Genomic DNA, 22,481 nt, shown 5'->3' with positions numbered 1-22,481 from the left:
CTGACTTTCGAAAACCATCCACTAATACAGTCTTTAATTCACGTAACTGTTCTACTTGGCTTTGAGCTTCTCCAACATATTGGTTCTTTCAACACCAGCCACTTTGACATTCTCAACTGACTTGAAAAAACTGACAGGGCTTGGGAAGAAGCCAAAGTTAATTCATGGGGAAGGGCGGGGAAGGGCCTTCACCATCCACAGAAACAGAGCTGGTTTCAGCTTGGCAGTAGAGAAGCTAAAAGATGAACAATCAGAATTGGTGTGAATCTTCCCCAGGGTCTGTCCTTCCTTCTACTAAGCAAGTCTGTTGCAGTCTGTCAACTGTGGGTATGGTTACAGCAAAGCTCTTAGAGGCCCCTGAAACTCGCCTCCAATTGTACATGAGCAAGACCAACGAATATGTGTTTGGAGGAATATGTGTGTTTTTATTTTTACTAGAAAATTAAGCCCTCAAAAAGTGCTGCCAAGATCATGTCCCCAGAGAACAGTCAGTCAGCCTCCAAACGGTCCACCATCACGCACTGCCCATGAAAAAGGCCTCCTCTGAAAACCACGGCTCCTGAAGGCATGTTGAGCTCCTAGCTTTTTTTTTTTTAAACAAAACTGGATAGAGTATGACCAAGAAGGCATGAACTGTTCTGAGTCACGGGACCCTCGGCTCACTCTGTGCATTACCATCACTGGTCAGAGGCACACTTGTGTCACCGTGGTACTCAGCAGACTCAGGACAGGTACTGAGCCATTGGCCCATCTACCCAGTGCCTGCCATCTACCACATCAGGGGATTAAATCCTCCCGGAAAGGAATGCCTACCACATTAAGAGCCACTTGGTCATGCTAGCTCTAGTTTCTTATATATTGTGGACAGATATTCTAGAAACAGTGCACATCTTTGACTAGCTTAAGCCATGTACTGGGTGGTTTCCTGCCATGTCAACTCTACACACAACTTGTGATGCTGCAGTACTTAAAAAAAAAATCGCACACATATCTGGGATGAGCAATTTAAAACAATTATCCCACTATTCACTAGGTCTAAATCATTTATGGGAAGCTTAAATACACTAGACGAAGCCTGTCAAAATACCAACCATGGACTGTTTTTACACTGTAAAGCTGACAATCCTGTAAGACTCACTGTAACATGCAGACCCTGAGCTTGGAGGACTAACACTGCTCTCGTTTCATAAAAACATTTATCTGGGAGCAGGGATGTGGGTTCCTGTCCTATTTTGTTACCAGAGAGAGCATAAAATAAGTGCCTGTACCTCCCAGCCTTCCTCATGGTAGAAAATTTGAGATTAATATTTTTGGTTCCTATTCCTCTTTGATAAAATGAACAATAACTGACCAAGACTCTAGAGTCAGTCAAGGCATCTTTTAAAAATGTGAAAAAGGAGACAAAGGCGGCAGAAAACAGAATTCTTACGTTTGTCTCTTTTTGCCTGACTTCCTTGAATGAGAGAGAGGACAGAACTCAACTTCTAGACAGGTAGTCTTTACTGTGAGCTAGCTAGCAAAACTCTCTGCTCCATATTTAATACAAGCCTTCCAGGGACCCCTCATCATGCCACTTAAGGCCTCACAGCCAGGTGTCATCCCAGCGCTTGGGAGGCAGAGGCAGAAAGATGGCCTGCTAGGTCGAGGCCAGCCTGGTCTAAAAAGCCAGGGCTACAACATGAGACCTTGTCTCAAAAACAAAACAAAACAAGCAAATAAACAAAAACCCCACTTTCTAACAAGTATGTCCCTTACCCTCTGAATTTTAAAAAGTTTGGTTCTCACAATCTTGTAATTTTTTTCTAAGTTTTATTATTCGTGTCTTCCGCTAAAGCCAAAGTTAAAAATAACCTAAAAGAGCCCCTAATGAGAGGTTAAACATAATGCTGCCTCGAAATGCTGTAGGTAACCATGAACAAAGCACACCCCAGACCTTCCCTACCTGACAGTAGCAGTAACTCAAGCTGTAAGTGTGTGGGCTGCCAGCAGATGGCAGAAGCAAGGAACCAAAGCACAAGTCAGGGACCACAGGATGCTGAGGATGCTCAAGGCCCATGGAGGTCCGGCTTCCCAGCAACAGTGAAGCTGTTTGCTTTACTCATGCATTTTATCGTTTTACACTAGGCTTGATGATGAAAAAAAAAAAAAAAACAAGGAACAAACTTAGTCCTCTGTCTTGATACAATTTCTAACAGATGTCAGCATTTCAGTTAAACTAGAAACACCAAAGCCAACCCTTCCTACTGAGCCCTGGGAACATGTAAGAACTTCGAAAGGAAAGTGCGTGCGGCTAGATTTCAATGACATCGTCACCTTAACCACTCCTCTGACTTAGTCACATCCACAGTCATCCAGGAACCTCACTAGAGAAGACAGCAAGAGTGTGGAAGAGTCGATACTAATGTAACTAATGAAACAGCCGATTTCATTTCACAGACCGGTGTACTCTGCAATTGAATACAACACCACCCAGAATCTTACTATCTTTAACCAACCACTCTAAACCAGCAACGCTGCACCTGTGGCCTAAGAGACACAGTTCTTGTCCCACTGGTGGCTGACAGCAGTGCCACCCCTCCTATGCTTGTGATCTTTGCCAGAGCAGCATCTACTCTGCTTCCCGGCATCTTGCTCCCTCCCTGGAGTCCGTTAGTCCTCTACTTACCTTCTCATGCCCAGATGTTACTCACTGGCTCTTCTGTGAAGTATGTTGTGCCAAAGTGCCACAGAAATGACCTGGGACCTTCACTTTGGGAGTGAGTTGGCCGACAGCATTTGCTCACCAACCATGGCTATGTTCTCTGTGGCCACCACTGGCAGGCTAGCTACTGAAATGCTGCTGGTAAACTCAAGGGATGCTCTTTGATTTTAGTTATATTGTATTAATTGGAATTTACATGGCTACATGTGAGTGATTAATTCATAGATCCACTGTCCAAATGCACAGAGTGCAGAGTGGTCCTTCCAAGACGCTTAAAATCCAGAAAGCTGGAGAAGAGGACTTCTAGCTGCACTTGTCAGAAGAGCAAGCATATTTGCTTCACCCCATCCTTCCCGTGGTTGCTGGACCAGGGGCCAAACAGAGGGGAGCTGCCACTGTCGCCTTCTCCTCACCTGGGACATTTACCTATCCTGTTATAACATTTTCTTGTACATGAAGGGGGTAAAATAGACTGTTTTCTGAATACTTTATGATGTCCAAGTTGAAATAAACCTAAAAGTGACTTGATTGTGGGCAAATACAATCTCTAGCGTATGCAGATTTTCACAATTAAAAATACCTTATTTTGCAAAACACATTAAAGCTCACTTCTATTTGGTGTGAATTTTACAGATGAATCCCTTCGTTACTTGTAGCTGTTAAGAGAAACATGGAATCCCATTCTGTTCTGCAGAATACAAGCAGCAGGTTCTGTTGAGTTTGTTGTTCCTGTGCCTGCAATCCTACGGTGAGCACGGAAACGCACAGCCACACAGTCATGAGTGGAAGCAGGAGAAGGGAACAGAGCGGGGTCGATAAATACTACTGCAGAACTTGACTAACAAGTGCACTTAAATTAAGCACGACAAACCACAAGCAGTTATCCCTCAGTGTCAACTATCCTCACTCACCAGCTCAGCAAACACCCAGTGGGCTAGCCTTCCTTCTAGTGGGCTCTGAGGCGCAAGTGAAAAGTGCCTCACTCTATCCTGACCCAGATAATGGGAGGACAGTGAGACGGAATGTAGCGGTGCCATGCCAGCATCAACAAGGCTTTCACTCTCAGCGATCACAACCATTACACAATTAGACCTCTTGAGTAATCATTAACACGCACTTACTGTTACCCACGAGCCAACATGAATAGAAAGAAAGGAACAAAATGAAGTCTCTAAGTGAACAATCTTGCTGGGAACAAAAGGCCACATAATAGAACTGGGCCAGGCCACATCATGCCATCTCTGCTGTACACAAAACGATGAAAAGAAGGTGGCTCGGGAGAAATTCCAAGTGAGCTGGAAAGGCAGTGGGGGCCACAGGCCCAGAGGCACCACCCACGCAGAAGCACTGGAGAAGATGGCGTGGGGGTGGGAGGTCGGCCTCTGGCTGGAGAGGAGCTTACTGAGGTGCAGAGGGGAAGGAGAGCACCCTGGAGAAGGGCAAGGAGAGATGAGCTCAAAGGCACACTGTGCTCCAGGTCTGTTAGGTGGATGTAAGATGGTCAAGTTGACCTTAAAAGGTCATCCTTTTCTCTAATGTCTATTCAACCCGATGTGCATAAAAAGTAACCCGTGAGGGTCATCCTCTCCAAGATTTACTTGAAAACCCTATTCTTGGTTATTCTAGCTTTACCTGACTTTTGCATTTCATAGCAATCAATTTTAGGTGCCCCAAACAAGTGCTAAAAATTTTTTCCAAAATAATATAAAAAGTTGGTAAGAAGGAGTAGTGTGTGTGTACGTGTGTGTGTGTGTGTGTGTGTGTGTGTGTGTGTGCGCGCGCGCGCGCGCGCGCATGTGTATACATCAAATACTAGGAATTTCATGGAACTAAGAGGAAAATAATGACACCAGCAGAGTCACTTACTAGGAACGGTCATGTGAAGGTCTTAGGAAGATAAGAAAATGGGACCCTGGGACCAACAGCAGTGTTAACACTGGAGACTACAGAAGGTTCCGGGGAGAGCTGGGGCCGGGAAATGCAGAGGTACAGGCAGAAGTGCATCACACAGAGTGCAACCCGAAACTCACTCTGGGCTTCAGAGGAGACTGTAAAACTCTCCCCCAAAGAGGGCTGTAGCCATAAGAAGACAGGGTAAAGTACCCCCAACACCTTATGGGGTACCACAGGGCCTCAATCACATCATTTCCAGTTCTTTTTACCATCCACACAGTATGTTTATTCCTATGATCAGCATTTTTATTTGTTATTTTCCCATCCTTACCCTGGTTGCTGGACCAGGGGTCAAGTAGAGGGGAGCTTTCTCTGCCGCCTTCTCCTCACCTGGGAGGTAAAATATATTGTTTTCAAAATGCATCCATCTATCTATCTATCTATCTATCTATCTATCTATCTATTATCTATCTATCTATCTATCATCTATCTATCTATCTATGGAGTGCATATGTGCTATGGCTGAGAAGTGGAAGCCAGTAGTCAACTTGAAAGAGTTGGCTCTCTCCTTCCACCATGTGGTTTGCAGAGCGGGAGCTCAGGTCCTCAGGCGTGGCAGCATGTGTTTTTACCCACTGAGCCATCTTGCTGCCCCCTGTGATATGTTTTAAACTATTCTCACCAAATATAATGTTTATAATTGTTCATATTAAGAACTATAGGAAAGGACTAAAAAAAAAAAAAGAGGGTTTCTTCTTCAAAAACAAAACAAAACAAACAAACAAACAAAACAAACAACCATAACAGCCACAACACATCAGGGTTGCTAAAACTGTTTTGTCAAGTGAGCACCAGAGTTTCCTGTAGAATCTACATCACATCAGACAAGAAAGAGATGTTCCCATCTTCCCTCACTATGATGCATCCCATTCGTTAGGAGAGACACTAAGACTATGCTCAAGGCTGTAGCCTTAGCACCTGGGAGCCTAAGGTAGAGGAGGAAAATCACAAGTTCAGGGCCAGCCTGACTGGGCTACAGAGAGAGCCCCGCCAATCGGGCCGCGAGCTCCTGTCTTAAACGTAACATATGCCCGGAGTGGGAAAGAGGTGTGTTGCTGGCAGGGGTTAGACTGCAGAATCCAGGCTGGAGCTCTGCAACGTGGAGAGAAAGAAACATCTGGGCAAAACAAAGCAAGATGGCCTGGAAGAGAATCAGCCAAGCACTGCTGGAGCCTGAGGCGCTGAACCAGGACAGGACACACAGGCCCGTGCAGGCAAGGACTCATTCTGATGAGTTTAGAGTTGGAGAAGCCATGAGGAATCTTAGCCAGAGGGGAAGGGTAGGAGCAGAGGTGACGAAAAGGAGATGGGAAGGGAGGAGGAGTGGGCAGATGGCACTGCACACACCACAGTAATTCTGACATCATCCAGAAGAAGAAGCGAAAGGGCTTTGGATTTGATCTTGCTGGTTCAAATCCCAGCTCTGCTATTGATTAGCAGTGTGAACTTGAGCAAGCAATTAAACTCTCCAAGTCTCTAGTAATTCTCCTAATAAAAGGAGGGGTGGGGAACAGATGTCGCAATCTCCTACAGAATGGAAGGGAAAAACCCTGATGCTTTATAATCCTTAACTTAGCCATCTATAAGCACTAGATGGCAAAGGACACGCACGGCCTGTGGCTGGAAAGAACTAGACACAGGGCGGTCAAATTTTCACAGTCCTTATGAAGCCGAGTACAGTTTGGTATTCGTAGGGCCCATTACTGGGCTGAGGCAAAAGCTCCAACAAGTCCTGGAATTGGAGGCCAGGGTAACATGGCTGGGCCCATTTCTGAAAACTGAAACCCAGTGATCTGGGACATATCAGCTGTTTCTCCTTAGATATGTGTTTACTATTAATTTCTCCTCATAATCAACAGGTCAATTTTAAAGCTTTTTTCCCCCCTTCTATTTCTAACAGCATAATCACTCCCCTGTGTGTGTGTGTGTGTGTCTCTGTGTGGGGGGGAGTGCATGCGTGTGCATGTGTTTTGTATGTCTGTATGTATGTTGTGTGTGCATGTGGTCTGTGTCTGTATGTTGTATGTGTGGGGTGTGTCTGTGTGTGTGGTGTGTGTCTGTGTGTGGAAACACTAATATGCAGTCAGCCCTAACAATCAGGTTAGTTCTGTATGACTGGAGTGGTTTCCCCAGTCACATGCACCACATTCAGACACCAGAGCGCTCTGTTTATCTGGGGACACTGAGGACAAGTCATCTGGACTAACGTGAAGCTTACAGACTTTAGCTTGGCCTACAATAAGGAAAAACATACAAGTGGTGAATAACTGAAAGCAAAGAATGAAATGAAGAAAAAAGGGAAAGAGAAGAAAACCCAGACATATGTGGGACAGACCCACTGCTGAGGACCTGGAGGAGGCCACACCTGTGCAGAGGCAGCACTAATGAATTACCTACAAGTGGGGCGGACATTTTAATTATTTTTCTTGGCAATTACAATAGGAAGGTACATTAGTTATGGCTAGTGCTGAATATCTAAATTTTCTTTAAAAAAAAAAAAGATGAATTTTCGAGATGAGGTTCAATTGCTGAGCTCCAGAAAAATCTGTAAAAAATGAAAATCTACAAAATTTCCTACAGATCTGCAAAAGTAAAAAACATCTAAAACTCTGGACCAGTTCACTAGGAAAAGGTTCGTGTTGATGGAATTTGGGGTTAGAACAGAACTGTGGTTGGGTCTACACACTCCACACCCCAAGCCACAGCCCAGTGGGGCGGGGTATCAGAGATGTGCACTTCACTAACCCTCCATCTTTTATTGCGTATGTAAACGCAGTGAATTCTGGAGAAAGTTCACAGGTTTATTAAGTATGCAGTGAACATTCAGTGTGCATGCTGGGAATTAAAAACAAAACCAGAGATTCAGAAGATGATGATCTTGTGTTAAATACTGTAAATGCTGAATTAACTGCTCAGAATTAGAATATTTAGTAACTTCTGACATGAAACATAAAAACACATTAAGCTTTTAACACATTGAGTATATATGTATATTATTAATTTATATTTACATACATTATATTATTAATTTATATATAATTTACAATCTTAGTAAGTTTATAGCACCCAATATTACTATGGGGTGGTGGTCATCTCACCTTATTGGTATAGTCATGAGCCTGTGAGCACACTGAATGGCAAGCAGAAAAAAATCGAATGGAACCAACTTTTAATGTGACCCTGAAGATGTAGAGCAGAAAGGAGCCAGGTGAGAGTCACCCAGCCTATGGTTCCCGGCAACCTCGTTCTTCAGTGGTACCTACTCTACCCTGGCCTCCTGCAGAAACGACCATGGGCTGCTCTACATGTGGTCTTCATTCACATACATGACATAAAAATCTTGCCATGGTCCTGGCCCATAGCAGCTCCCCTACCTCCTCGCTCCGCTAGCCTCTGAAGAGCCCAGGCCTTCAAAGCTCAGCCAGGCCCAGCCACCGTTTGCTCTGCCCTTTGCTCTACTCACACACACTCCCTCTGCCCAGAGCATGGGTGCAGCAGCCACTAAAACCCACTCCTGGACAACTCTTCTGTTTACAGGCCTTTGCCAACCAACCATGCTCCTTCTGGGAAGAGGCTGGGCTACTGAATTAATTTAGAAGGGATGAGAAATCAGTTGGTCAGCAAAGCAGGGGCTCTAAGTCCAGTGCAGCAGGCTAACAGTCAGTTCCACATTTATTCGGTTCGCAAAATGGGAGTTGACAATGAGGTAGGGTGTCAGAAAACCTTGTTCTGGGGCTAAAGCAAACTCAGGGCCAACCACTGCTACCCAAGCCTCTGGGTTCCTGGCTCTAATCTCAACCACACAGCCCAAGTGATCATTTAAACGGGTGCTTTGTTGACCTCTGTGTTTGGTTAGAGCGTCAAAGCCCTGCACCTCCCTAGGGAATGGGGGCAGGACCTGCATGATCGACCACACTAGGCCACACACCTTGAGTCCAAAGGCAGCATCCTCCGAGGCCAAGACTTCAACCTGCAATCATAAGGAGAGATGACTTAGGCACTATCAAAAACCCCTGAGTGCAGCCCTAGAAGGCCAAGCCAGGTGAGACAGAAAACAGAAAGGAAGCTGCCAGCTGAACTGACTCTCGGGAGGTTGGGAAGGATTCTGTGAGTTCCCACAGGGCCAGTGGGCTTCACTGAGCAGACCAGCTGCCCCGATGTGTGTGGTACAATTCCCTCAGCAAAACCATCCTGCTCACATCCCAAGATACTGTGGGACTTTTTAATTTGTTCCTGATAGACAGGATGAATAGTGAGGAGAAAGTCACACTCAGAGAAGCAGCCACTATGCTGGTTGCCCTGCTGCTGCTGCTGCTGCTTGTAGCTTCTTGTCCTGTTCACACCAGAGTGGGCAGAGCGAGTCTCCGGAATGCTGCGGAGCAAGAGTTCTTGAAAGCAGTGCTCTGGGAGAAGCAGGCAGAGCCTAGGCAGCACACTGTAAAACGATGGCAAAACTTCAAAACTGGCTGTCAGTCTTGTGCAGTCAACGACAGAGCTCATTACCATGAATTTAAAAGCTGTGTGGAATGAGACATGTATTGATAATTGCTGTTTTTTGAACATAATTACTCAGTCTGGTGTATAAAGCTCTTAAGTTTGGCTACTAACAAGAGCCGATATGAAGGAAAGGACCAAGAAAAGAAAAAGAAAGACCTGGGTGCTCAGCACGTGGGCATGTGGGCATGGGCAAGGAACGGACCTGTCACTGGCTGGAAGCACAAATGTGCTCAGGCCTCAGCAACCGGTGCTGCTGATGGCAGCAACACCAAGGAAGCCTATGTCATCAGACCAGCTCCAGCATAAAACTGAAAGGGTTAAAAGAGGAAGCACGGATGAAGGTCAGGCCGCCCCTCCCCACCCCACCCCGCAGAGAGAAGGCCAAGGGATGCAGGGCTGAGAAGATGAGCAACAACTACTCTGTGATGAAAACCATATGTTCTCTGATATGTTGCTGGTATCAAACATGATTTTAGGCTAAAGACTGAGATGTTGGATCAACGAGAGTAGAAAATCATGGTAGGATCCACTTACACCATTCTGTTTACACTCCAATTTCCAAAGCTAGCTGTTACATTAGAAACGAAGCTTACTATAGACTTTCCCTTTGGATCACCCTCCTGCACATGCACAAAAGCTTGCACCTCTGATTTTCCCAAGTTCTGCCTCCTACAACACCAGTTACTGACTCAGATAGTTTTACAATTACAACTCCTAATTAACACTGAAGACTTCAGCTAAAATCCTTTTGGGGAAACACTGCCCAGTTGACTACTGGGGTATTCTATGACACCCACTTGTGAGCTGCACATGAAGGAAACACTGCCCAGTTGACTACTGGGGCATTCTATGACACCCGCTAGTGAGCTGCACACGTCTCCCATCTTGAGTTACTCAGGGAGGACACTCCACCTGATGTGGGTATTTTCACATATACACAATTATTGCTGAGCATATTAAAGCTGAGATTGGCATCTACAGAATGACTTCTGCATATTTTAACAGATTTTAAAAGTCAAGTAGCAAAAAAAAAATCAGTAGCAAATAGAAATCTATTTAAAGATAAGGCTTTACTATATTTGACAACGTGAGGTGAGAGCAGCCCGCCCTGTGGAATTTAGAACTCACTTGTGACTGTGAACACAGGCTGGCTTCAGCCTCAGCCAGGTTTCTCTCCACTGCAGGCCTGAGGGGCATTTCATAACCCCTTACCAGGCTTTAAAACTCATTTCACCTGCCAGGCGTGATGGCGCATGTCTTTAATCCCAGCACTCAGGGAGGCAGAGGCAGGTGGATCTCTTTGAGTTTGAGGCTAGCCTGATTTCCAGGACAGCTAAGGCTACACAGAGAAACACTGTCTTGAAAACGCAAAAGCAAAAACAAAACAAAACAAAAAACCTCATACAACTAATTTTTCCTAGGCAACTTCACAAAACTGTTTTCTTCAAAGTACTATAATTTTAAAATATACGCATCCTGGCTTGTTGTCCTAACATTCTGTTTTGTAAGGCTTTAATGTAAGCATCACAGAAGAAAAAAAGCCTATTTAAAAACCACGAGATTAGCTTCAATTTACTATCAAGAGAACAGCAATGTCACAGAAATGATTTCCTGCTTTCCCAGGGCATCTGTCTCGGCTGGAGAGAGCCCCTCTAGTGGGGGCAACGGAGTACTCCATGCTTCGCATCACTTAGGTCAGTAAACTAGCCAGGAGCTAGCCTAGCTGTGCTACTTTTGTCATAAACTCAAAAATACATTTTCAGAAAAAATGTGATAACCATTTTATCTATTAGCCAGAAACTACTTATGTACAAACTGAAGTATATTTGCATTGATCTGATACACTGGTGTCAGTTTTTAGTTATTAACCAACCAACACTGTATTTAATTTAGTTATAGCACAATCTTAACTTTTAAGTTAAAGCAAAAGATGTGTACTGGAAATACATAGTATGTTTTCAGTAGAAAGACTTGACCGAACCAGAAAGCTGTACAGTGGTAAGGAAATGATGGCTCTTCCTAGCTGCTGTAATCTGCATTACAAATTCCTCAACAGAAACACCCTCCCACAATCACTGAGAGGGGCTTTCTGGGTATTTGATTCATGCAAGGCTTGTGCTTAGTATCTCTAAACAGTCACAGTGGAGAGTTTCATAGACACACTGGTGAAATGTACGCATGCATCCTTATACTTTCATTTTAAAAACTCTGAATCCAAGAGGACAAGCTAAGATCTCCCAGACTGCCCTTCTCTTCTGACTTCAGTTTGCAGAAAGCTAAAGCCAGTGGTGTGTAAATAAATCACCAAGAAGAGTGCTGCAGGCTTTAGAGAGTGCAGTCGGCGGGCAGTGGCCAGTGTCCTCCATGGAGGACGGGAGCTCCCCTTCAGTGAGGCAGAAAGGTTTCAAGAGCTCTACCAGGATGGAGGTGTGGAGAGAGACTTGAGACAACAAGCCAGGGCTGGAGGTTAACAGGAGCTGCTCCTCCTCAGCATGATCAGCTCCCAGCTCGCACACAAGGCCCACGACTGTCTGCAATTCCAGCTTCGAGAGACTCTGACAGGCTCTGAAGGCTGTACACTGTACACAGACACAAATGCAGGCAAAAACCCCATGCACATTAGAACGAACCAACAAACAAACTATAACAAAGCTGTGGTTCCCTAGCTAGGAAACTGAGGCCCTGTCACACGGATGCCAAAGGGCCCACAGTGAATGCTGGCTAACTCGTGTGACTACAAAGTTTTATCTGAAGAGAACTTCAAAGCGCAGCATGAAGGTCAGCAATTGCAGTAGCCAATCCTTGGCCCTGACTTAACTGCCCCACCAGCCACCTCAACCAAAATCATACAACTCAGGGTGGCTGTCCGCCAAGGACTGAGAGTGTAAACACAACCCAGGCATTGAGAAAAGGAACTCAGCAGAAGCCTCCTTTCTCTCTTTCCAACTCCTTCCCCCCTTCTCCACATAAAGAAAAAATACTGATTTAGAGCCAAGATGCTCAGCAGGTGAAGCACTTACTGCCAGGCTGGTCCCCAGGACTCCTGTGGGTGGCACCACTGACCCCCAAATGTAAGCCCTAGTATAGGTGCCCTCCCCATTCACACATTAATAAATAGATACATTGTAAAAAATTAGAAAATATCAATACTAAGAACAGATCAAGAGATTCTATTTCTATAAAGAAGGAAAAAATTATAACATTCTATTTAATGAAAAAAGTCAAGAACAAAAGTAGCATATGTATATAAACAAGGGGTGGTTCATCTGTGCAACGCACGTATAAGATTTCCAAGAATTATGGGGAAAGGCATCAATAACTGCCTTCAGGCAGAGCACTTATTTTTCACTGTATATTATCTTATGATATAAGCTTATTTATTTACTATAGGAGATCTTGTTTAGTTAAAAGTAACAGGTTAAAATAAAACAGTAACGCCAACAGGAAGCAAATATCATTAATAATGCGATAAATGGACACAACATCTTCAATGTTGGTAAAAGTAGAAAGTACCGCAGCCAGCACTTGTGTGCAGAGTAGACTCCTGAACACTTGTAGTTAGTGAAAAACAAACATCCCTCCACAACAAGAACAAAATCAAACTCAAGAACCTACAGCTCACAGTGTCCTCCAGCACATCGTGCCCACCTGGAAATCTATCTTTAAGAGAAAGGAAATAATGTGACACATTGCTTACTGCAAATGGTATCATCAGTTAACAATGCCAAATTAGAAAAAGGGTACAAAATTAAGAAGTAGTTATATAAAAAATGGTATGTTTACACTAGACAGTATCACATAACTGAAAAACTCAGTTTTTAAAGAAATCTAATATGAAGAAATGTGTACACTGCAGTAAATTTGCAAAACAGGGTTAAATCAGAAACCTGACATTTTAAATTTCCTCCATACCTTCTATAACTTGTGCCATACTAGAAAATTTATCCTCCTCTGAGTTTAAATTTTTTACTCCTACTTTCTCTTAGTATGTCTGACTTTACTTTTTTACATTTAAATATCCAATCCATCTGCATTTATTTCAAAATAACAAGCATAAGGAGTAAGCCAGGCCTAATTTTCCATTTGAATAACCATGATGAAGAACAATCCATTATTTCCTCTAGGGATTAGAAATAATGTATCTTTAGCATAATTAAATATTAAAATGATATAATTTTTGTCTCCAATTCTAGGATGAGATGGGAATGGCAAAATTACCCAAGTGCGCTGCTATTCAACTCAAAGGGGAAACGGGGTATGGTAGATTTTCAGACACAATAGTAGTTCTCAAAAAGAATAGCAAATTCATAGCAAAGAATTTGAATGTTCTTTAAAAACAAAACAAAACAAATTTGACTTATACCTGTATCCAAGGAACAAAAATGTGATTCTACCTAAAAGTATTTGGTATGTCCTACTTGGTTGTGCCCAAAAGACCAATACACCAAGTGAACTCTTCTGCATTAATTGCACTTTCATCTACATTAAAGCAACGCAAGTAGCAACAAATAAGCTGTTCTCTCAACTATGTCTTAGGATTTTAGACAATTTAAAGTTCAGGCTAATTTATTCTCCCTCCTACCCCTCCCCAAAACAGATACAAAGACCAACAGCTCACAGTGGGTTGCAATGCTTGACTTTAGCAATGATAGAAGTTATATTTACCATATCAGATGATGATAATAATAATAATAATAATAATAATAATAATAATAATATTATTATTATTATTTTACTCACTTTTATTTTATAAACCACTAAAAAGAAAGCACATAGAAACAGAAACCTTTGCTAGCATTCCTCTTTAATTTTCTAATTCTCCTTTCTCTTCTTGTAGCATCTTCAGCCCACACATAGTTCAAGGATGGGCCTGGCACAACTGCTCAGTGGCTTGGTAATCCGGCAACAGAAAAACACAACTGCCCACACAGTGTGTGCTGCTACACAGAACTACTATGCCTGAATATATTTTAAATGGGCAAAAGGCAAATAATAGTAATAATAAATATGCATGTGCTGCCCAAAACCACTGATTATATCCAACACTGAGTAATGTGTCTCACAAACTTCCCTATTCACAAGTGACATGCTTGTGTCTGTGAGTCTTAAGACACTAGCTGTCTTTTATGTACCTGGTTGTGGCATCTAAGGCGGCAATCAGCGCCGAGGTCACACTCCCTTGCAGTTACTGCTCTAAATGAGTACATATATTTCCTCTGATCCCTGAAACAGGAAGAGGAAATCAGTCCCAGACTACAGAAACCATTCAGCATGCTGAGTATGCAGAAAATACGCCACTCCTCAAAGATGATGTGGAGTTCCTCCAAAGAGAGAGACCATTTCTCGGTCCTTTCAATCTGACCCAGGCTTGGGATGCACCTGCATCATAAACTTGAGTACCAGCAGTGACACCGTGATGTGTTGAAGTCTAGGGACCAGGAAGCAACACACTCCCTAGCGTCCTCTAGGAACTTAACGACACCTGTGGGTGAGTCTGGCGTGGTGCATGGGAGCGAGCCCTATGGCCACACAGAGCAAAGCTCTAGTCAACCCGAGAAGCAAAGCCACTGACTTGTTCATCGGTGGCTGGTTTAAGAAGGGAGCCAAAACCCAGCAGAACCTGGAACCAGCTGGCTGAATGCTGGAAAGATGGTCTAAGTGTAGGACTTCATTGCGCCGCTCAGTCAGCATGGTTTTCCTCCAGCTCCTGAGTCTGTGCTTCTCACACCAGAGCCTCTTTCACAAACACTGCTGACAGAACATCTAAATGCTTGCCCATGTATATCGCTTAGCTCTTAGCAAACTCTCTCCTTGGTTTACTACTTGAACCAGGGCCTTGCCTATCTTGCTCACTGTTACCAGGAAGGAGGCATGCCAAAGACATCAAGAACTCAGTGTGTTGAGCAAATACATGTGTGTGGATGAATGCAGTGATTCGTGTGTATATGAACATAAGTTTGGCATGACTCCTTACAAGGCAGACACATATGGAACAAGGTTGAAAATGACAGGTTAAAGTCATATGGCTGGTGGTACACTCCTGCCTTCCACACTAGAGTAAACTAAGGCAGACCCCAGTCTGCGGCATTTCCTGATGGCACACACACAGCAAAGGCATCTGTCTCTCTCTCCAGTGGAGAGTAGATTTAAAATTCCTTTAAAAGAGGTAAGTCTTGAAAATTAATGGCAATGAAGGAAGTACACTGCTCAAAGACAGATATTTGCCATCCTCCCTGACGTGGGTATTTGTCTGGATTTGAAATGAGTCAGGTCAGATTAGAGTTGATGTTTTATTACGGCTGAATAGAGACGACAATCTTTCTGTACTTAACTGTTACAGTGAACCTGGATTTTGCACTTTGGCTGGCTGCCTACAATGTGGGCATTGAGAGGCAAGGCAGCTCATATCACAGGCCACAGCAACATCCATCCTCCATAAATGTTCTCTCTGACCCAGAGCAACCTTCCTAGTTATAGGAACAAGACGTCTGGAGACCTACACACATAAATAATTCTGCACCTTAGAGAAACTCCCGGGTATTCACGAGTTAATATTTCCATACCACGGTGCTTATCAAGAGATAAAGCTGGGACATTATTAAAATATAGGCCAATATGTATTCATAATGTCATTTTTCTCAGCACAACATGTGTACATAAACAATCTAGACTTTCAAATAAAAATTTTGAAACCCTTTTAAAAGAAATACTTTCCTTTCAGATCGTTATAACACACGCTAAAGCAGGAGATGACGTGCAAAGAAAGCACCAGTACTTCAGAGCTACGTCACATCTGCCTAGCTGCCCTTTCTGTGTCCTTCACATCAGCTTCCACTTCACACTGAAACTTTTCATACTTGTTCACAAATATTATTCTAAAGAAGCCAAACTAATCGCAGCTGATGAGCAGTGAACGGTCCTGGACCATGCTGAAGATTGAACAGCAGTGATTAGCTCTACCAAACCGGAAATGGTATTTGAACTTTTTCTAAATATTTATCATGTGTTGTGTGCCTGAATTTGGTTCAACTGCAATGCTGTTTTAGGCAGAAATTTTGTAATTCAATCTTTTACATATGTGCGCACACGCGCACACTAATGCACATTATATGTCAGAGTTAGGGTTAGGATCTTAAACCATAAGAAGTAAGAAAATTCCTTAAAAGTTTTATATTTTGAAAAATATATAAAATGAAAACTGTATTATATAAATATAAATATTTTAACTAAAGTTCTAAAATATGAAAATATGGATATATTTAAATTGTCCTTGCAGTCCTAATTACTTAGCACAAAAGTTGAAAGTTGTTATAAAGTCATATAGGAACAGATGATGTTGTATGTCCACAAACTACAGTGACTTCAGACAGCCATGTGAAGGCCACACATGAAGGCTAGGCAAAAGGAAGGACAGACAAGTGGCCTGATCCCATGAGGACAAGGAGTTGTTTTAAAAACAAACACATTTGACATTCACAAACACCGTGCTCCTAGTGTTGTTGTGACTCAGTGGCACTGGCTTCCTTTGCTCCTTCCCTTTCCCAGGTCCTGCACCTGGACGGATGTGAAAGAAGTAACAAAGGGGAAAAACCTCTCACCCTAAAATAATTCTACCAAAACGGATGAGTTTCAACCACAGATCACAGAACATCTTGTAGGTCCTTTGAAGTTCAAATTAAACCGTGTGGCATGGTCCTGGGTATAGAACTGAAAAAGACAGACAACCCCAAGAAAAGGAAGGTTAGGTGTACTTACACTCACCCTGTACACTGAGGAGGATTAACGTTCAGTGCAATTTCTTTGAAGAATCTGCTGAATTAGGCAAACCAATAACTACAAAGGTAAGAGAATTCTCTGGAGAAGGATAGATAGATAGATAGATAGATAGATAGACAGACAGACAGAGAGATAGATAGAAAGAAAGAGAGGGGGAGGAAGGAAGGGAGAAAGAGAATATATATAGTCTTCTTTTCTTCACAGCTCCCTGCTCTGCCTCCAGGTTCCACACTAGTCACCCACTTCCTTCTTTACACAGACTGTTTAATAAAGCCTAACTTGCTAAGGGCACCCAAAGGCACGTGCATGTGAAGGAACCTGGACCTACTGCAGGACATCAGGAGTTAAGTTGGAAAGGGAGCTGAAGGTTTCAAGGCAACTGCCCAAGAGTGTGTTACTAATCCACTCTGCTTCCACTGGGTAGCAAATATATCTATCAGCTTTTAAAAAACAGAAAACACAGGAAGAAGGGGAAATCTCCAAAAGTAAGAAATAACTGTGTAAAAATGCTTTAAATTTATTCTCAAACTTTAGACCCCAAAATTGTTCAATATTAATATTCTACAATAAAGGGACTTACGCATCTTGTTTCTAAACAATTGTAACATACATTTATTCCCTTACAAAATGAGGGTCTGGAGGTTGCCGGGGCTCAGCTCCTAGTGAATGCAGTGAGCAAGTGGGCGTCTGTGGAGCAGGAGCAGCCCAGAGAGGAAGGTCGGCAGCTCCTCCTGTTAGGACATTCTCCAGGACAGCACTTCCCTGCATCTGTGCTCTTAAGGACAACTGCTTCACATCAATGGGAACATCCTGACATTAAATAACAAGGCCACTTCTATACTTCTGTGGCTAGTGTTCCCTTAGAACAAGCCTCCTGAACATAAAAGGCGTGTTCTCTGGCACTACCACAGACAGCAGTATTGCAGTCAGCCCCCTTTATTATCTGTGTTTCAACTAGGAGCCAAACAAAATACATAAAATGAAAAATTCCAGAAATAGACAGTTCCTAAGTTTTAAACTGCACACCATCTTGTGGTATTTGACGTTGTCCCAGTCAGTCTGTGAAATATCAATTTGGCCAGGTGTACACCCAGCCTGCCCACTGGGTACTGCTTAGGCACTGTCTCTGACATCGATCGGGTCACTTGGGGAGAAGCTGTGGCCTTGGACATCCACTGGGGATCCTGGAAGTCACCCACTGGGATGAGTCAGGGAGACGGCTGGTTTAGCAAAGAAAAGATGAGCTTGCTTATAGCTATGACCAGAATGTACAGGAGTTAAAGAAGAAAATGGTTTCTGCTCACAAAGGAAACAACGTGCGGCAGCGATCCAGCACAAGAGCCTGCCAGCTCCTTCCACGGCCCCGTGGTCCCACTTCTAGATGCCTGCGACGCAGACCCGGGCACAGGCAGATCTGGGTGAGGATGGTCATGTAGTTTCACCCATTTCTCACTGGTGAAGAGGGAGAACAGCACGGTGGGATCCATCAGTAAACAGAAAGCCACTCCCCAACAAACAGGAGTTGACTGGAGCTATGAGCAGCACCGTGGGTGAGTGCGGAGCCAGCTGAAGGGGCAGCCATCGTGTGCTGCCATCCACGATATTCTACAAATAGCAAATCCCTAAGGAAAGGAAGTTGCTCAGCTGTCTGGAGCTGGGTGTGTTGAAGGGGCAGAGTCTGAGAGGCAAAGAGTAAAGAAACTGTCTAAGATAACAAAATATCCTATTACGCCTGTGTGAGTGTTCTCCTTGAATACTATTCTTTATAAATTATTGTCTTTAGTTTATAAAACAGCAATCCATAGTGTTTGGAAATGTAACTGTTTCCCAACAGTAAAGTCACATCCTCAAAAGCTCCCTGTATAGGACCTTTCTCTATCATCTTGATAAAGTGCTCTGAAACAATGGGTACAACTGTCAGGCCTGGCTGGTGACACACACCTGCAAGCCCAGCACTCAGGAGGCTGGGGCAGTGGGACGCAGAGGAAGAAACCAGCCTGGGGACTACACAGTTAAGTTCTAGGTAAGGGAAGGCTACAGGATGAGGCATTTTGTCAAAAACAAACAAAAATTCATCTAATAATTTCTAGAAATTTCTCTATAAATTGGAAATTGCTCTGCTTTTACTTTTGTTGGGGAGCTTGGGACTTTTAAGTGTTTTTGCCTTATACAAAAATTATTTGTCTAACAAAATGATCTGTCTCCTGCCCTCCCCAAAGCTGAACTCAGAGAGCTTCTTGTGTACTAGAAAACCAATCTGCTCCAAACTGCGTTATAATTCAGTAAAACTGAACATAAATTTCAATTTTAGCACAAAATCAGTAAATCAACCATGAGAACGAACGAACACACACACACACACACACACACACACACACACACCCCTCCAGCCAATGTACTTAGGCAGTACGCTCGACTTTAGACAGGAGACCATTCCATAACCTTCGGCTCTTCTGGTAGCACCTTTACTCAGCACTCAGTTTGCAGCTCAAGTTTTACAATTCAAGTCTTAAAACAGAAAAGCTTCGTAACAACACTGTATTTACATCTGCTTAGCAGGCAGTCCCTTATATTAACTAGACACGATTTCATTCAAACAAATTCTTTATAGCTTTTGAGATAAACATGAGATTTCTAAAATAAACAATATATAACCAAACACAAAAAGAAACTGGTCACTTGGCAGTAACATTCATTTGTGTCACATTTTACCAAGCATCACCTTAAGTCCTGGCACAGTACAAACTACACATCACTGATTTCTTGGTGAAAACCCAATACTCCACAAAGAGTGCTTTAGGGACCAAGTCAAGGAACATGAGAAAGATCTTTCTTCTAAAAAGACACCCTCAAGTTCAGTGGCATGCCCGCACAGGCAGAGAAATCACAGACGAAATGTGGGCCTGATGCCATATTTACTTAAGGGTGTGTGTGTGGGGTTCAACTATTATTAATACAAAGCCACTGGTTAAAATTAAAAGTACAAATAATCCTAAACAACCTACACTTTAAATGGAAAGTAGGTCAAATTATTCATCTGCTTCATATTTCTTCTAATTTCTCAGGTTTAATTCAAGGAACCAGGGAAGCACAAGAATTCCAAACTCACTGCGATATTAGAGAGGCAAAATTCAACTTTAGAATGTGTTATAAGCAAATATACATGGAAACTGCACTTAGAAATTGAAGTGATTAAAATATCCCAAACAGATGTCTTCTTTGAGTTAGAATGTAAAGTCTAGGGTGTTCCATATAACGTTAATAGTTTGATACAGCAGGAATTTCTGGGCAGTTTTCATCACTGGGGTCAATATAATAGTAAATGCAGATGGAATGAGAAGGAAAGCTGTTTTTATTACATTTATGTCACACTGTTATACATTTTATCAGTTTATCTAAAAGAATCTGTTCTGCTTTCTTTTCTAATTACACATATCCCTCCTGAGATACAAAGAAAATTAAGTCTTTCTACTAACTCAATATTCACAAAGCTAAGGGCTTAAAAGCCTGCCAACAGGTCGGCTCAATGACCATTACACAAACTCAAAACCTAAAAGGAAGGGCTGGAGGTGGGGCCCAGTTGGTAAGGTGACAGCTGAGCAGCATGAGGACTTAACTAGAAACCCCACGTGCAAAAGCCAGGTAGGGGGCTGGGCTACTGCTCTCAGGTCCGGGTGGTCAGGATAGGAAAACCCCCGAGGAAACATATACAGTTCACATTCTGCGAGTCTCAAAAGCGAAGGTGGACATAAACACAAGCAGATCCACACACACCGGAATACATAATTACCTTTAGATAGTTTCTAAATAGAGAGAGAAACTGCACTAGAATAGTCTGGCGTGTAACTCATCTCTTTACAAAATGTCCAAACAAACTGCATTAATTTAGCTTAAACTTTGTCAAGTGTCAGCAGTGAGCAGCAAAGCCCATGGTATAACAATTATTCCTAATAGAGGATCATTTGTATACACCTTATAAACACAGATGTGCGTAAATGCTACGGATATGCATAACACGAGGCATAATTACAAACAAGTAGATGGAACTGGTCTCCCTGGGGATTTATGTGCTTTTCTAAACACTCATTACTCAGGGTCCTCTCTTTAACAACCTTTGTAACAAATTTTCTAGTTTCAAGCAATTTTCTGAAATTAAGCTTATGTGACAGGAACTATATCTCATGTGTTAAGGATTATTAATTATTCCATTACCATAGTACCAATAGTATGCAGACTTTAAAAAGCATTCGGGTCACAGATCAAAATGAAACTACATTATAAACTAGAAGCCATGGCTGATTACTCCTAGGTTTGGTATACGTATGTGGATTAATCTCACATATATGTTCTTTAGGTTACTTGAAAATCTAAAGTTACAACAGCTCAACCTCCTATAGGAGATAAGCAAAGAGAGCAGCCAGAGGCCCTTAGGTCTCCAAGACAGGGGAGCTTTTATTCCCCAGAGAAGTACTTCCCTACACACCCCTTAGCGTTTAATAACAAAGTAGAAGCTAGAAAGATGTGTCGGTAGTCAAGGAGCACTGGCTGCTCTTGCAGAAGACATGGGCTCAGTTCCAGGTTCACAACTATCTGTAACTCTGGTTTCAGAAGATCTGATGATGCCCTCTTCTGGCCTCTGCGGGCACCAGGCACACATGCTGTGCATAGACAAGCCAGCAGGCAAAACGTTCATTTGTAGAAAATAACTAAGTAAAATCTGTTTTAAAAGTTTTAAAAGGTACAGACAGAAGATGAGACGTTACAAAAGCTTAGGCTTCGTCTAGGTCATAAAAATGCCATGAATTGGTTTTCCCATCAAGGGACCTTACACTTGGTTCTGACAGCTACTGCACAAATGTAGTTTAACAGATGGGCTTGCCAGTTGCCCTGCCTCAGGCACCAGTCTTTGCCATTGGCTCCGCCCACCGCCGGGCCCCGCCCGACGTCTTGGCCGTCAAAGTGCATGACCAGTAGCCCCACCCACTGCCCGCCCCACCGGCCCCGCCCCATCACCCCACCCCACCCCACTGTCCCGCTGCCTTCTGGCCACCCCGTGGCCCCACCCCGTGTATGGGAGTGGGGTATCGGGTGTGGGGTACCCCCTATTTGGTTTTTCCAGACTCTGGTTTTTCAGGGTCTGCAACTCTGCTTCTTTCTGCAAAGCAATTCTCAGCCAGTCCCGCTGTCATGGGGGAAGGCTGTTTCGTGCAGGGCGGACGGGGCCAGCCGGGGTGAGGGGGAGACGCTAGGCCGTGGGCGAGGGTTTCGGAGAAACTGGGAGAGCAGCCCAGAGCCGGCTGCGTCAGCAGAAACTTCAGAGCCAGCGCGTGCTGGGGTGGGGCCTGCGCAGCCCCAGGCCGCAGCTCGCAAGCCAGGCCTCCCGCCGCGGTGCCTGCCGGGAGCTCCCCAGCCAACAGCTTGCTCGGTTGTTCCGGATGGGGAGGGATGGGGGTGGAATACGCGCCTGCGCAGTCCACTCTCGGGCGCTCCTCGCTTCTCCCTGGAGCAGCACCTAGTCACTCACTGGCCCTAGAACTGTGGTGGACTCTGTGTT

The 22,481-nt window shown here is 43.6% G+C and overlaps 1 protein-coding gene across 7 annotated transcripts in view; it reads right to left on the bottom strand.

The window, feature by feature from the left end:
* Positions 1-22,481, bottom strand: part of ARID1B (AT-rich interaction domain 1B) — a 356,628-nt gene that overhangs the window by 137,170 nt on the left and 196,977 nt on the right. For 5 of the 7 annotated variants that reach the window (XM_084777436.1, XM_084777433.1, XM_084777431.1 and 2 more), the window contains exon 5: positions 8,583-8,624. The exons of the other annotated variants lie outside the window; for them this stretch is intronic. In XM_084777436.1, coding sequence (XP_084633562.1) covers positions 8,583-8,624 — 42 coding nt within the window. The remainder of the gene's footprint in view (positions 1-8,582; positions 8,625-22,481) is intronic. 7 annotated transcript variants of the gene reach the window in all.

This window comes from Acomys minous (genome assembly GCF_964271855.1).
Source record: "Acomys minous genome assembly, chromosome: 3".
NCBI lineage: Eukaryota > Metazoa > Chordata > Mammalia > Rodentia > Muridae > Acomys > Acomys minous.
The sequence above is the reverse complement of the archived record's forward strand: the minus strand, read 5'-3'. Positions and strand labels throughout refer to the sequence as shown.